Consider the following 16189-nt stretch of genomic DNA (forward strand, 5'->3'; position numbering starts at 1 on the left):
TCTTCGTGTGATGGGGCCCATACTTTGACGTCAATTCCGTGAAATTTTCTTCTAGATGGGTTAGGGTCGTCATTTTGGCCATAAGCATGCATTTCAGTCCCCCAAAGCATCTGTGCCACCTACACCAGCTCTGCAACTCTTTCAATGCCTCCAACAAGCTTATTTAGAACAAAAAACTATTTGAACTAGCCAAACACCAACAAATCCAAGTTCAGCTAATTTACACCCCTATATTTACGTAATTATTCTAATAAGATATTATAAATGTAAAAGTTGATGTTTATTCGGCCAGACATGTAAATATATAAGAACTGGATGGCATGCATGTAAATCTTGCATATTTTACTTGCAAATGTATATTTGCGCATTTGCAAGGCGCAATGATAGCAACAGCTTATTGAAACTATTTTAATCTTAGGGTTTTATACCCAAACCAAAACTACAGATTTTCTGTTCGCTTTTTTTTTTTTATATTTTTATTATTGTAATCTGGAAGTAAAAGCAGACGGATTGTTCTTCGTGCTTCGGATTGAAAAGATGGGTTCGGGATGCGCAAAGCTTTGCAGTTCTTGCGGTCTGCAAATCCCGAGAGAACTGTGTCAATGAGCGGCGGGGCGCTTCAATTCGCATCACGTTGGAGGCTTGGAGCTCTGCTTGGTTCTAGAATTCGCAAAAATCTTATTTGGTGTTGCGCAGTTTAAGGATTCATCATTTCCCTGCTTCTTCTTCAGCTTCTTCTCCAACATCTAATAGTCTCTGTAAACCTGGGGCGAGGAAGCTCTAGATTGAATATCTGGAGTTGCGCGAATTGGCTTCGTGTCATGGCCGGCATGGAGATAGATTCGCCACCGGAGCGGGATAACTTGCTTCCCCCCCGCGATCGTATCGTCCAGGTACGGTTTCCTATCTGGCTTTAGTTTTGACGTCAATTAGCCCTTTTTTATTGCTTCGATTGTTTGCATCTCTGCTTGCCATTTGCTTCCTTTGTTTTGCCCCCCTTACAGTTTTATATGCTTAAGCTGTGGTCTTCCGTGTGTTTGTAATATCAATGGACGTTCTTGCTGTGTTGCTTGGCGATTCAATCGATTTAATTTGAATGGGAATACATTTTGGCATGAAAGAGTGGTAAAGAGTGTTAAAGTCTCTATGAAAGCGATTCGGTTTCGTAAAATTGTATTCTTGTAGACTTTAAATCGAAGTATCTAAAACGGTGCATTTTGGATTGCTAATGCGCCCTGCACGGGTTGGGATTTCTCTACGTCTGGTTTGTTGTCTTTCGCATTGCCTGTCACAATCGAACGAACTCGAGAATGAGCTTTATATCAAGAGTTCATACTAATCAAGCCAGCATATCGATCCCACGGGGAAGATTTAAATTTGAAAATGATAAATTAATTAGGAAATTCACAAAAATCAAACGAAATTACTATCACTAATTTTGAATGTGTAAGATACTACAAAACTAAATTATTAACTACTAGCAAAACTTAAATGCAGAGTTAAAAATAGTAACTACTAAACTATGTTTATGTGATGAAATTTTCTTATATGAAAAACATCTTTACCACTACAATGAGTTTTTTGGTGAAATGAAATGAGATAAATGATTTAGATTTGTATTTGGCTAAATAGGAGCAATTTTAATTCTTTATCCTGATTCAGTGTTATAGAAAATCATTGATTAATCTTAGTTTTAGTCCCTAAATCCGTGACTAGGCGATACTGACTCCCACTCCATAGCTCTCACTTCCCTTCCCTTGAATGCTAACTCTCGCTTTAGTTTTTAAACACTAAGATCAAATTGGTGATTTTTAGTCTGTCACCCTAAAAATATCTCCAATTCTACACCCAACAAAGTACATTTCCCTATTTATTTGCGCTTAATTCCTTGAACGAAACACTTTTTCATGGACTTAAATGTGATTCTCACTATGTTGTAGAACTCATACTCCATTTCCCGAATCGTATGTTTCACAACATATTTTAACAATTCAATTTTTCTGCTGATTTTCTTCATTGATTGCTGTTGTTGTTTCAACAAATAAGTTTGTTTGGAATAGTATTATCTGGTTTGTTTTTCTTTCCGCGGTTTATCAAAATAATAATATCGAATTTTAAATGTTACAGTGACACCATGCCATTTTTTTTTCTTTATTTTTTGGTGTTGCATGTCCTCTCAACTGCTTTCTGAAAAGTTTATTCTTTTCAGTTTTTTGGTGTTACATAGGAATTGCTCCAATTCTCTAATACTTTGTCCTTCTCCTTACATAAACAAAAAATGCATTTTGTTTTCATTTGATTTGCTCAGATGATATAAGGTGTTGTCTAGTCGACCTTGAAATGAAAAGCATGTCGATCATTTCATACCAAGTTTCTAATTTTAATTGCTTTGTGAAGTGCAAAAACTTACTGCTTAAAGAACAATTTGTATTAATAGCTTAAAAAGGAGTGGTGAAGGTTGGAGATATAGTTTCCAAGGAATAAGTACCCAGATGCATTTTCAACTTCATCATAACAGCATTCTCGGATGCATTGCACTGAATCCTTGCTCTTTGTACGATTCAATACATGTATCACTTCCTATGTGATAAATTTATTTTTTTATTCTTGCGATCATAAGCTGAAATATAGTTCTATGGCATTTTTTCTTGGTTCTAATTGTTTATCTTTGCTTTACTGGAACACAATCTTATGCTGAGCATTTGGCTGTTAGGGCTGTTCCTTTTAGATTTTTCATTTTGAATTCCTTTATTTTGTCACCATTCTTGTTTTCAGAATATTGCTGCTGCTGTTTTGTTTTTAGACTGTTTGAAATGCAGTTTATCTCTGGCAATCCTGTTTGAATCTCAACTCTTATTCATTTTGTTTTTCCATTCAGAGACTTGCGTTTCATGGCATTCCACAAGTGCATCTTCAACAATTTCAGCTGAGTCTGGTTGCTTTTGTCAGGGATAACAAATGCATGTTATCTGAAATTGTATCATCCATCTTGCCAACTAGTTTGGACTTGAGCGAGGCTCAGATGCTGCAAAACAGAGAACTTGCTGGAGTAAATGTGAAATTTACAGTAAAGGAATTATTTGAGGAAAGCATTTTGTGGTTGCAATGGTTAATGTTTGATGGTGATCCACAAGAATACATGAGTAGCTTGGCACAAAGTGCTGAAGGCCAACGTGCAGTATGCGGAGCTGTTTGGGGTCAAAATGACTTGGCATACCGTTGCCGCACATGCGAGCATGATCCAACTTGTGCAATCTGTGTTCCTTGTTTTCAGAATGGCAATCACAAGGATCATGATTATAACATTATGTATACTGGCGGTGGATGTTGTGATTGTGGTGATGAGACTGCTTGGAAAAAAGAGGGCTTTTGTTCTGAGCATAAAGGTACCGAACAGATCCGACCCCTACCACAAGAGTTGGCAAATTCTATAGGTCCCGTCCTTGATCCTCTTCTTTTGTGCTGGAAGAAGAAGCTTCTGTCTGTAGAACACAGGCATGATGAAGAGGCTGATCACGGTGATGCATGCAAGAAAGCTGCAGATGGATTATCTTCTGCAATCATTCAAATGTTGATAGACTTCTGCAATTGTAGCGAAAGTCTGCTCAGTTTTATCTCTAGAAGACTGATGTCATGCTCTGGTTTACTCGATGTTCTTTTAAAGGCGGACAAGCACTTGGATAAGGAAGTTGTGAAGAGGTTACGTGAGTTGCTTTTAAAACTTCTTGGGGACCCTCTTTTTAAATATGATTTTGCAAAGGTTTTCATACAATACTACCCGACTATTGTAAATGAAATGATCAAATATTCTAGTGATTCATACTCGGAGAGAGATCCGATGCTAGCAACTTTCTCTGTGCAAATATTTACAGTACCAACTTTAACTATGCGACTTGTAACTGAGGTAGATCTGCTGTCTGTTCTTCTCGGATGCTTGAAGGACCTTTTCCTTTCCTGTGCTGATGCAAATGGTCATCTACAGGTAGGGAACTGATGCTTATATTTGTCCATTTCAGTTGACTTTTCTTTTTGTCATTTTCTTAACTTCTTATTTTGTTCTAATATGCAGACATAATTAGGTTGTAAATATTGAAATAAACTTATTCTACCTTCAGTAATCTATAGTTGAACATAACCATCTGCTTTGATACTTTCTTATTGAACTTGTTATTTTGTTCTAATATACATACATAAGTAGGTTGTAAATATTAAAATAAACTTAATCTACTGGCGATAATCTGTAGTTGACATGAATTCCATGGTCAAGTCTCATGGTATAAACTTTTTACAGTTTAGTAAATGGGGCAACATGTATGAAACAATTCGTTTGATTGAAGATTTTCGCTATGTCATGAGTCACCAAGAAGTTCCTGCTTATATTGTTTGTAAAAGGCCAGATATCTCGAAAAAATGGATTTTTCTATTAAGACTTGTACAGGGCATGGATGCGCTGAAGAGAGTAACTGTTCTTCACTCAGAGGAGGAAAATGAAAATCTTTTTGCACCTTTTGCTCTTGGGCAATGTCTATCGAATGTTAATTCACTTTTGGTAGGAGGGGCTTTTTACAATGACAAAAATGGATGCTTAGATAAGCAAGATCTAGTTGATATTGACAGGCAACGTCATGCCAAAGTGGGAAGGGTTTCTCAAGAAAGTTCAGCAAGCAGGACGGGTGCTTTGGAGGATTTAATTTTTAATGAAACACGTTTTGTTGGGGAAAATGGTACGTCTTTTCCCTCTTCTGTTGTATGGCTGATTTCTGAATGCCTGAAAGCCATCGAATGTTGGTTGAGACCAGAGATTGAATCCTTATGCTATTCATCATCTTTTGGTGTAGCCACCACCAGTGCGTCTAATATATCATCTGCAAGAAAGAAATTGTTTAAGGTCAGGAAAGGACCAAATAGCATAAATGGAACTTCTATGACCAGGATGGATATGGATGGAGAGGAAATTCCTTTTACTAGTGGTGGCAATGTGAGTTTTGGGAGTGCTGGTATGCCAGAAGCTGAAGGAGATATTAGTGAGACCAATGAATTGTTTCCTGGGAATAGTTATAGCACCAGAGTTTCAGATGATACTCTAATGGAGGTAGAGTATGGAAGGGAGTCGGCAACATTTAGCATATTGAACATGACTGATTGGCCTGCTATCAATTTTGACGTTGGTTCACAAGCAATATCTTTTCACATTCCTTTGCATCGTTTACTTTCTTTATTGTTGCGAAAAGCATTGAAAGCTTGTGATTTAATTGAACTACCGGGCAAGACAAATGGTGCTACAACTACTATTCCTATTCATAATCATGAATTCTTCAGAAAAGCTTTGGCTGGGTTACATCCTTGTGGTTTTTCAGGCTTTATTATGGAACATCCTCTTCAATTGATGGTATTTTGTGCTCAAGTTCGTGCTGGCATGTGGAGAAAGAATAGTGATGCTCCCATTTTGTGTTCTCAGTGGTATCATTTAGTTCAATGTTGAGTCGAACTAAAATATTTTGTGCGTTATATTTATGCAGTAGTCCTTGCGTGATTTCTGTATTCCCTGTTTTTTTTTGTAATCTTGACAGGTTGGAACAAGGTCTGGAATCTGATCTGTTTTTGTTGCAATGTTGTGCTGCATTAGCTCCTCCTGATTCTTTTGTTGAGAGTGTGCTGGAAAGATATGGATTATCAAATTATATGTCCTTAAATCTTGCAGAATATGATGAGTATGCATCTATTTTTCATCTCTTGGCTTGTTATGATATTGTGCATGCGGTCCTTGTTCTTCTTTTCACTCAAACATGCATTCAACTATATAGGGCTGCATTTTACTTCTGTACTAGTTCACTGTTTTAAAATAATATCAAATTTAAGCAATCGATGGTTATTTTTTTTTCAAAATCTTTGTTTTTCTAACTGTATTTTATCTCCTTTTATGTGAATTTCTTTTTTTATTCATTTATCATCAGTTGCCTGCATATTCTTTCTTTTTCTATCTCGCGTGCAGGCTTCTATATGCTATTTGTAGGCGACATAAAGTTGGTTTGTGAGACATGCTTTGAGCGATTGAAAAATTAAGACATCTGAGAAGATTTATGGAATATATGATGCATAGAATTAATAGAGAGAAAATTTAGTATTTGATCTTTTGATATGCAAATTGAAAGGCTGTGATAGCGAAGGAGAAAACCCAAATCACAAAAGAAACACACAAATATTATTTACACAAATATTATTTTTGAATTTGAAATCGGTTACAACGACTCTTCAAAACATGAAATAAATGACAAACAAACACAAAGACACAAACCAACTCCTCGAAAGTGTATCTCAAGGGTGGTGGAGGTTGGCCCAGTGGATCCAGAGGCTTGGGGAAAGCAAGCGTGATTGTGGGAGAGAGGCCGGCGTGAACTGGAAGAGGGAGGCAGCAAGTTAAGGTGGCAGGAATGATTGTTGGGAGGCTGGGAGGTAGGTTGGAGGGTAGGGTAGCATGCTGAGAAGGTGGGGCAGCAACGGGGAAGGTCCGTCAACACTTTCAGAGGGTATACACCGAGCGAGGAAGCGCTGGGAGCGATAGGAAAGGCCGGACGGCAAGGTAGATTGCTGGAAGTGGTTTGGCTGAGTGCTGGGAGGAATTTGAGCAGGTGGACAACAAAATTGGGTTATTCAGGAAGGGCGGTTCGGTGTTGGGATGGAGTACTTGGAGCTGCGACCTTGTTGGGAGAAGGCTGGCAACAGGTTGGAGGGAGGAAAACATCCGGCGGTTGTTGGGAAAGAGGTGCGGTGGCCTACTATAGAGCTGGGAAGCAGGTGGACAACAACAGGAATGGTGGAATGATAGATAAATATCTCTTCGGGATTGAGCTACAACCGGAGCACCACCTGGACCCTTGGAGACGATCACCACCTCAGACGAGGGACAGCCGGAGCACTACGTCAACGTCAGATACAACCCTAATACTAAGGCTAAAACCTGATTTCAGATATAAAAAAATAAGACCCCTAATTCTAAGCACATCACCTCCAATTTATACAGAGACTTGGTCTATTTTAGGAAGGATTTCATATTTTGGAAAGACTTTCAAAATAAGAAAGTAGAATAAAAAATATTTCAGATTTTTGGACAGGCTCTTAAAATAAGTAAGGAGAATAAGAAGAGATTTCAGATTTTAGAAAATATCTTTAAAATAAACAAGGATAATAAAAATAGATTTCCGATTTTAGGAAATTGTTTTAAAATAAGGAAGGAGAGTAAAATTAGAATTTCAGGTTTTAGGAAAGGATTCAAAATAAAATAGTGCTTAGAAATGAAAGGTGAGGAAGGAAAGGGGATGAAGAAAAGGGAAGGGAAGAAAGGATGAAAGGAAGGAAAAATGGGAGGGAAAGGAAAAAGGGGAAGGAGGGGTAACACCCTCGCCCCCCTCCCTTGAGAATTGGTCGGTCATCCCCCAAGCCTCGCGTCAGTCTCCTGAGGTTGGAATTGCTTCAAATTTATCTGTCGAAGCTTCTGGTTCTCTTTGGCCGTTCCCGGATCCCATTGACGACTGCCTTGACTCCCAAAACGTCTGAGGAGCTTTTCCCACCTGCGAACATAGCTCTTTATAGGTCTGTTTTCGTTTGATATAATCTGAGCCGAAGGTACACATCGACACAGGTTCTTTCGAGCCAAATTTTGATCAAGTAAATATCTCATATGCTTCTCATATAGACAATTTGGGTCTCAGTGGGCTTAAGGGTTTGCAAGAATTTGGTTGATGGACCATTCTTATTGTCTTTTGAGTCTTTCCTCTGATTATTGAAGTTTTGGAGAGCTGATATCTTCTGTTTTATTTCAATAATAAGAGTTTCACCTTAGTCTTTCTTCTCTTTATGTGGAACATTGAGGTTGAGGGATGGAAGTGTAACTGCCTGTGATGCTATTAGTTAATTATTACTAAGACTATCCATTGAAATTTTAAATTCTAACATCTTCTGTTCTGTGCGACCTTTCTATGTCTCAACAATAAGCTCTTTATCCTCTAAGAGAGTAGGAATCACAATCTTATCAAAGTCGCATGTTCCTTTTGATTACATGGAGGAAAGACATCAGATTATCCACAAATAAGGGAGTTCCCTGGGGGAAGACGTCAGATAAAAATTCTTGTTGGAACTATTCTTCTGTGTCTCCGATTTTCTTACACCAAGTTTTAGCAACGCCCTGCTCCAGCAACTCCCTGCTCCGTGAAATAGATCACTCCCCTGGTTGTACATTCTGCTTCCCCATGTCCGAATTCATGACACTGACAACATTTTCCGACTTTGACAAACTTGCGGATTGGTTATGCTGATGCGATGTTTTCTGCTTCATCTTCGTATTTTCTAGCTTTTCTATTTGACCTTTCAGATTATGGCCGAGGGTAACTTCTCACTGGATTTTCTCTTCAATATTAATAAGCCTCTGTTGGAGGCGATGAAATTCTTGCCTTATCTATTCCTGGGAAGGCTCGGACATATTCCTTCTTGGCGGTATAGTTAACGATTTTAGGATCTGGGAAGGAGAGAGAAGGAACAAAGAAAGAAGAGAAAAAAATGTGAAAGAAAGAAAATGAAAATTTGGTGTGATGGAGATTGGGTAGGGGCGAATGCTGGCCATAGGATGAGACTAGGATTGAGTTAGCTCTGATACTAAATGATACCGGAAGAGAAATCCCTAACCACAATAGAAACACAAATATTATTATTAAATTTGAAATCAGTTACAATGACTCTTCAAACCATGAAACAAACGACAAATGTCCACAAAAACACAAGCCAACACCTCGAAAGTGTATCCCAAGGGCGGTAGAGGTTGGCCCAGTAGATTCAGAGTCTCGGGGACAACAATTGTGAATGCGGGAGATGGGCCAGCAGGGGTTGGATGGTGAACTGGAGGGAGGCAACAAGTTAAGGTGGATGGAAGGTTTGTTGGGTGGCTGAGAGGTAGATTGGAAGGTAGGGTAGCAAGCGGGAAAGTGGGGTAGCAGCGAGAAAGGCTCATTTGCACTTTCAAAGGGTGCATAACGAGCGGGGAAGTGCTAGTAGCGATGGGAAAGGCCTGGACAGCAAGGTAGACTGCTAGAAGAAGGTGGGCTGAGTGCTGAGAGGAATTCTAAGCAGGTAGACAAGAAGATTCAGTTGTTCAAGAAGGGCGACTGAATGTTGGGATGGAGTATGGGGAGCTAAGGCTTTGCTGGGAGAAGGTTGGCAGCAGGTTGGAGGGAGGAGGCAGTGGACTACTGTTGTGGAAGTGGTACGGTAACTTGCTGTAGGGCTGGGAAGCGGGTGGACAACAACAGGAAAGGTGGATGGATAAATAAATATCTCGTTGGGGTCGAGCTACAACCGAAGCACCACCCGGACCCGTGGAGTTGATCACCACCTTGGGCGAGGGACAACCGAAACATTACCTCGATGTCGGATACAAATCTCGAAGGTGAAAATAAAAAAACTAAAATCTGATTTCATATTTCAAATACAAGACCCCTAACCCTAAACATATCACCTCCAATTTATAAAGAGGATTTCGGATTTTTGTAAAGGTTTTTGAAATAAGAAATAAGAATAAAAAGGAATCTAGATTTTTGGAAAGACTTTTAAAATAAATAAGGAGAAGAGATTTCAGATTTTAGGTTAGGTTTTTAACATAATAAAGGAGAATAAAATTAGAATTTAAGGTTTTAGGGAAGGATTTAAAATAAAAAAGTGCTTAAGAAGGAAAGGTAAGGGAAGAGAAAGGAAAGGTTAGGAAGAAAAGAAAAGGGGGGAGAGCTTAGCTTGGACTTGAAAATTCCAAACAATGGGCAAGGATGATTCTAAGACTTAGAACTTGAAGTTTTTATCTCACATTGCGGTTGTCTTTGACTATAGTTTCTGCAATGTCTGTAGATAGGTGAAAGACTCTAACAGGTAATGCTGCAGGGGAGTTTGCAGAAAAGTAGACAACAACGTTTGCAATTCTTGCAGTGTCTGTAGGTAGATAGAAAACTCTTACAAGCAATGTTGCAGTGGAGTCTTCAGGTAAGTAGACAACTGTGATTATCTTTTGACTGTAATTTTTGCGGTGTCTGTAGGTAGACGGAAGAATCCTACAGGTAATGTTGCAGGGGAGTTTGCAGGGAAGTAGACAACCAATAAGAAAAACTCCAGGGTATGGTCTGCAGAAAAACAACTCAAGAGGTGGGCCTTATTGTAGGAAAAAACTCCAGAAGAGGATGTGCTAGAGGAAAAATTCAGGTGAAGGGCTTGCTGCAGCAAAAGTTTTGGAGGGCCTGATATAAGAAAAAACTTCAGAGGAGGGTCTGTTACAGGAAAAATTCTGGAGAAGGGCTTGATGCATGAAAAGTTTTTGAGGGGGCTTGCTGCAGAAAGAAAGTCGATGGAGGTTGCTGCTTTGTCAAATGTATTGAATCACATCATGATGCATATAATCAAGAAATAACTAAAGCATATGGTTGTCGCATATCCAACTTTATGCAATTTTTTGCGTCTTCCTTTTGATTCAACCGGAAAGCGCTGTAACATCAAGCAAAAAAACTTCCCTTGTAAAGAAGGAAACCAAGGGCAACCCGAAAACAGGTACCTACAAAAGTTTTCTTGGATAGGACGATAATGACTTGAATGGGCTTCCACCAATAAGTTGTCACAGAAACATTTGCACTAAATAAACTACTGCATTGTCTGTATAAAAAGTAAGTCTAAGGCCATCATTGGACACTCCCCCTGCCTGGTAATATATCCACCTAACGACCTCACCCTCACTACACCATCAGAGTATCACAGATGAATTGTTATCAAAATGCAAAAGAAGAGTATAGTGTATGTCGCTAGTAAGGATTGTGCTACTGCAACCTCGAGGATGAGACACTGCATGAAATCAGGGAACCCGATCTGCTAGAAACCAGGAAGCTGGGCTGCTGCAGGGAGCAGACGCCAAAAAACAACAGGAAGAACTTGCAGGTAACAAGCCACGACGCCGAACAGCTGTAGGACAGAGGTCCGACAGTGGTGACGGCTGCACGAGAGAGAAGTGGCAGTAGGAGTAGATGCGAGTGAACAATCTGCAGGGGAACCAAGCTTGGGATTTCCCCTGGAAGTAGTTGAGGGAGCTCCACACATACTAGAAAGGGAAAATCCCCCATTCTGCTAGCATCCATATGTTCGATATAGGAGTTTAATAGCTGCACCGACTACGTTCAATCCCGCTTCTAGAAGTATACTTCTAGGCGCAGGTCACATACACAAATTTTCCACCGGAGAGAGGATCAAATTTTTTGCAGAGGCTGGGACTTGTGTTTGATTGAGGGCGAATGCATGTCACAAAGCTCTGGATTCGGAACAACCGCAATTCACCAACGAATACATTTTGTGTTCGATTGAGGGCAAGCACAAGTCACAAATCTCTGGAGTCGGAACAGCCGCGGGCCCTCAACCCACCAGCGGATAGGATTTGTGCTAGATTGAGGGCGCGCGTAGGTCACAAATTTCTTGATTCGAAGCAGCCGCAACCCACTGACGGATATGGATTTCCACTAGAGAGAAATTGCTCTCTTGCGATTTTCCTTCGAAAATTAGCTCTCGTCACACACAAAAGTTGTGGCTCTTTGTTCCTGCTGTCTGCAGAGATCTGTTCCGGTTGCGAGGGCCTTCATGGTGAGAAAGCATCCATCTCTTCCCGCAAAGACGATGGCAGGAAGTGAGTTTGGAGGCTCTGGAAGGAGGATCGGTTACTAGCGTATGCGCAAAGACGATGATAGGAAGGGAGTTTGGCGTCTCTGGAAGGAGGACCGGTTACTAGGGTGTGAAATTTGACTCTGATACAATGTTAAAATTCAAAATAATGTGGAATCAAAGCGACATTCAGGGTAATTTCAATGATATGAAAGCGGGTATAAATAACCCTTACATGAATCCTTAAATAGGAAAGATATTTAAAGGAAATAACATGAAAAGGAAAGATATATCTTGTAATATTTCTAATAATTAAAACATATCAATTATTTGGAGATGAATGAAATAACATAAAATATGTAATTGTAAAATGAGAAAGAAAATAACTCATAATCTAAGAAAAATAATATAAAATTGGTAAGGAAATAACTCTTTAATCCAAGGAAATAATTTTTTCTTCATAATTTCTCACGAGAATAAACTATGTTCTAGTATAACTTCTAACAAAGATAATTTTGTAGAAAATAAACTTAAGTGAATTGGGCAGAAGACATACTAAGCATATGGGTGCATGTACTTAATGTGAAATGATTTAGAAATAAATTGGGTAGACCTAGGTAACTTGATTAAAGTTGTGAAAATTTTTCAATTAAAACTCTATGTTACAATTTATTAGAATGAATTAAATAAACTGAATTAATTGAAGAGGATTCTTAAAGTTACTTTTATAGTTTGGTTTAAACTAATGTTGATTTTATGATGACAATGATATATTATGCTAATAGCCATTGTGCAAAACATCCTTGTCGCATTTTTTATTCGTTTATTATGTTAAGCATGCAGCCGTTTCTAATTTGATTTTTATGATAGTTTGAGAAGCATGTCACGTCCATTACTTAACGGGAAAAGGTTGTTCTTTTGGTTACATTCTTCTTTCTTTTGTTTTTTATTTGTTTTGTCCTTCCAAGGAAGCAATGGAATATGTCCATCTGTGCGACTTTTTATCAAAATTCTTTAATGCTCCACTTCAAACTTATCAGTCCAGGGAGAAAAAAAACAAGATGTTTAAGTTGGATGTTTTATTAGTAAATATAGATGCTTATCTTATAAATAAGGAAATTAATAAAGATGGATAATGGCATTGATGAAATTTTATTGGAAAAAAATAAAATAGTTTTTTTTGAGAGAATCTGATTCTATATGATGGAAATTAAAGGAATTATATGAAAAAAAAAGAATAATCAAAACATGCCTGAGTTACTTTTGAGGAGATGCATAGTGGTAGAAACAAATCTCGTTTTGAGATTCGGAGGGTTATTAAAGGTATTTGAATATTGCCATTAATATCATTTTCATTGAAATTAGTGACAGTGAAATAAGACATTTTTGCTGAAGTTTTTTTTTGTGCTAATTTTTTCAAACAAATAAGGTGCAAATTTTGAAGTAAGTTATTCATGAAAGATTAACCTAATTAGTCATAAAATGAAATTATAAGATGAAGTACTTGAACATAAACTTAGAAATATCATATTGATATCATATAATCAGTTTGATTTTATATCTTGAACACTACTATGAATGCTATTTTTATGTTAAGACGTTAAATAAAAAGCATTAGGACTATATAAGGGTCATAATCTTTGCATTGACCTTGAAAGCACATGATTCAATCATAATAATATATTCAATGGGTTTTTTAGGATGAAAAGGTGTTGGTCAAATGAATGTGAATTATGTAGTATTAAAAGTTTATATGGTTGTGTTTGTTAATTTAAAATTTGTTATGAAGTAACTAGAATTTCCCATCATATTACAATACCAAGTTCATTTGTTTTATAATTTTCATGATTGCATTTATAATAGGTATACAAAAATGAGGCATCCATCTTGTCATGCGCTATTTCTAATGATGTAGTCATGATAGTTGATGTTAATTATTTGAAAAATAAGCAATATTTGGAACATTTCGGAATAACTTAATATGGGATAAAATTTGTGGAATAAAATTATAGTGTGTGATATGTCTAAGCAACCTAACTCCCATCATAAAAAATGTTGCCGTTGCATGATGATGAATACTAGTTGTCATTATAAAGGACGTTCTTGAGTGAGGAAGGTCACCATTTGTCATTGTGTGGGACATATTCCTCATTGTACGCCAAAAATGTTGGCTATGCACTAGGACGGTTGACATGGCCACCACCACAAACACTACGCTCCGCTTAGAAGACCATTGTGGTTATTGCCATAAAATGGATGTTGTACAGAAGTGATAACCACCAAGCCAACTCATCATCATTGCCACCGCTGCATTCTCCATTATGCCCAAAATGTGGAGGAGGTCATGATGTTTCACAGTTTTTACCTCTTTAGACATCTATGTTTCACAATTGTCGCCTGTACAGACATTGAAAAGTTGACAGACAATACAAAGTAGTTATGGCAACATTGAAGGAAGGATGTGAAACACATATTCAAACTAGGAAAGCAAACACTTTTGGCACATTCAACAAGATGTAATAGGTGGGCTGGATAGTATAGCAAAGGATGAATTTTTGTGATAATGTTCTTGGATTTGAAATCTTAAATATTACCCTTCTTAGAATTTATAGATTTCGAATGTCATTTTGACAGCTCCATATCTAAATAGGTGTTGAAGGCGTCAAGCTTTTTATCCACTCCTTTATGCTTACACGAGATTTCAACATTTTTTTTAAACTTTTCATGAAGGAATTTAAGTTTTGGGAGCAATTATTTTTGTTTAGTTTGAAGTTTTATCCTCATCTGTGATGAATAGACATGTTTAGCGATGAAGGGTGTACAAGCAAAATGATGTGGGTTCTACAGCTGGTTATTGTTTTGCAAAATAAATAAACATGGTTTCTAAGGTTTGAAGGAGTTGACCTGACAGTTCTATTCATGGCTAACCATTTAATTACATAATTGGATTGTTGAACCTTATTTGCTTTGTATTGTTCTAATTTTCACATAAAATGTCTTATGGGCATCTCTTTTTCTTCATAACCTATTTACATACATGCTAGTATGTGAACTGAGTGGATTGATTAGGATTGTGGGATTTGGATGTTCATTAGAATCACCATCATTACTCTCAATTGATCATAAAAAGGCTTTTAAGGAGGGTTTTTTATTTGGTTTTGAGAGGGCTTATTGTGTTTTATCTGCAATAAATCAATCAGATACTTATCAAAGTTATGGTTAGATTTTGGTTTAAGGTTTTCATTGACTGTAGTAAAAAGTTACAGTAGCCTACTCATTTTCTCTTGTAATACTTGAATTTGACTCTTATTGGTTTTCTGGCCATCCCACAAGCCATACCTTTCGTTCTTATGAGAGGTCATGTTAGTGTCGATGGTAGAACAATTGCCTAATTAAGACTTTAATTGCTACTTTATTTACTATTTGTTCTTGCTGTACTGTTCAGTTAAGCCGTAATTTTTAGAGTTAACTTAGGGTGAAGATTGTCAACAGACCTTCCAGTTTCAATAAAATGCTTTGGTTGAAGTTCTGGATAAAATTTTTATTTTCTTTTATGGCATTGCAAAATAATTTTTTTTATTTTTTTGATGCTTAGAAAAACAAAAGAAAAAGTTTTTATAAATAAAAATAATTGGTGGTAGAATAATAACGTGCAAGAAAAGATAAAATACAAGAAGTTATGTTATAAAAATTGGTTTTAATGTAAAAGCTTAGAGAACTGGAAAAAATATCAAACGACCCACAGAGAGTCTAAAAGAACATTCTGTGACGCTAAAAATTCTGCTTTTAATGATCTTTATAATAGATGAGATACTAAGAATAGTGAAAAATATATGTATAAACTAGCCAAACAAAGAGAAAAGAAAAGTAAAGATTTAACTCAAGTGTATTAAAGATGAAAATCAAAAAATATTTTCTTAGAAAAATATATTCAACATAGGTGGGTGATTTATTTTGATAAACTTTTTAATGAAGTTTCTGAAAATACGATCGACCTTAGTAATATTATTATCGTGAATAATAATAAAACGTTTTATTTTTACTGTCGCATAGTAAAAAAGAAGTTGAAGAGGCTTTAAAGAAAACAAAGGGTGGAAAGTCTGTAAGACCTGTGATATCCCAATTGAAGTATGAAAATATGTAGGAGATTTGGGAGTTTCTTGGCTTACTAAATTTTTTAATATTATTTTAAAAACTAAAAAGATGCTTGAGGAGCGGAGGAAGAGTATTTTGGTCTCCATTTTTAAGAATAAAGGGGCTGCCTAAGAGTGTGCAAATTATAGAGGAATTAAGTTGATGTGTCATACTTTAAAATTATGGGAGAGGGTAATTGAACATAGGTTAAGACGCATTACAAAAATTTCTCATAATCAATTCGGATTTATGCTGGGCAGGTCTACCATGGAAGCTGCACATTTATTGAGAGGTTTGATAGAGATGTTCAGGATAATAAGGAGAATCTACATTTGATTTTTATTAATTTAGAAAAAGCTTACGAAAAGCTTACGATAAGGTTCCA

At 37.1% G+C, this 16189-nt stretch overlaps 1 protein-coding gene across 6 annotated transcripts in view; it reads left to right on the forward strand.

Moving 5' to 3' along the window:
* Positions 1-406: 406 nt before the first annotated feature.
* The window catches only part of LOC110024871 (E3 ubiquitin-protein ligase PRT6), a 67872-nt gene continuing 52089 nt past the window's right edge, over positions 407-16189 (forward strand). For all 6 annotated transcript variants that reach the window (XR_002294060.1, XR_002294062.1, XR_002294061.1 and 3 more), the window contains exons 1-5: positions 407-697; positions 779-893; positions 2879-3982; positions 4292-5460; positions 5571-5711. Coding sequence is in view for 1 of the 6 variants with exons in the window: in XM_020725056.1 (XP_020580715.1) it covers positions 549-697; positions 779-893; positions 2879-3982; positions 4292-5460; positions 5571-5711 (2678 nt within the window). In the remaining 5 variants the exon portion in view is untranslated. The remainder of the gene's footprint in view (positions 698-778; positions 894-2878; positions 3983-4291; positions 5461-5570; positions 5712-16189) is intronic.

This window comes from Phalaenopsis equestris, unplaced genomic scaffold (assembly GCF_001263595.1).
Source record: "Phalaenopsis equestris unplaced genomic scaffold, ASM126359v1 Scaffold000277, whole genome shotgun sequence".
NCBI classification, from domain to species: domain Eukaryota; kingdom Viridiplantae; phylum Streptophyta; class Magnoliopsida; order Asparagales; family Orchidaceae; genus Phalaenopsis; species Phalaenopsis equestris.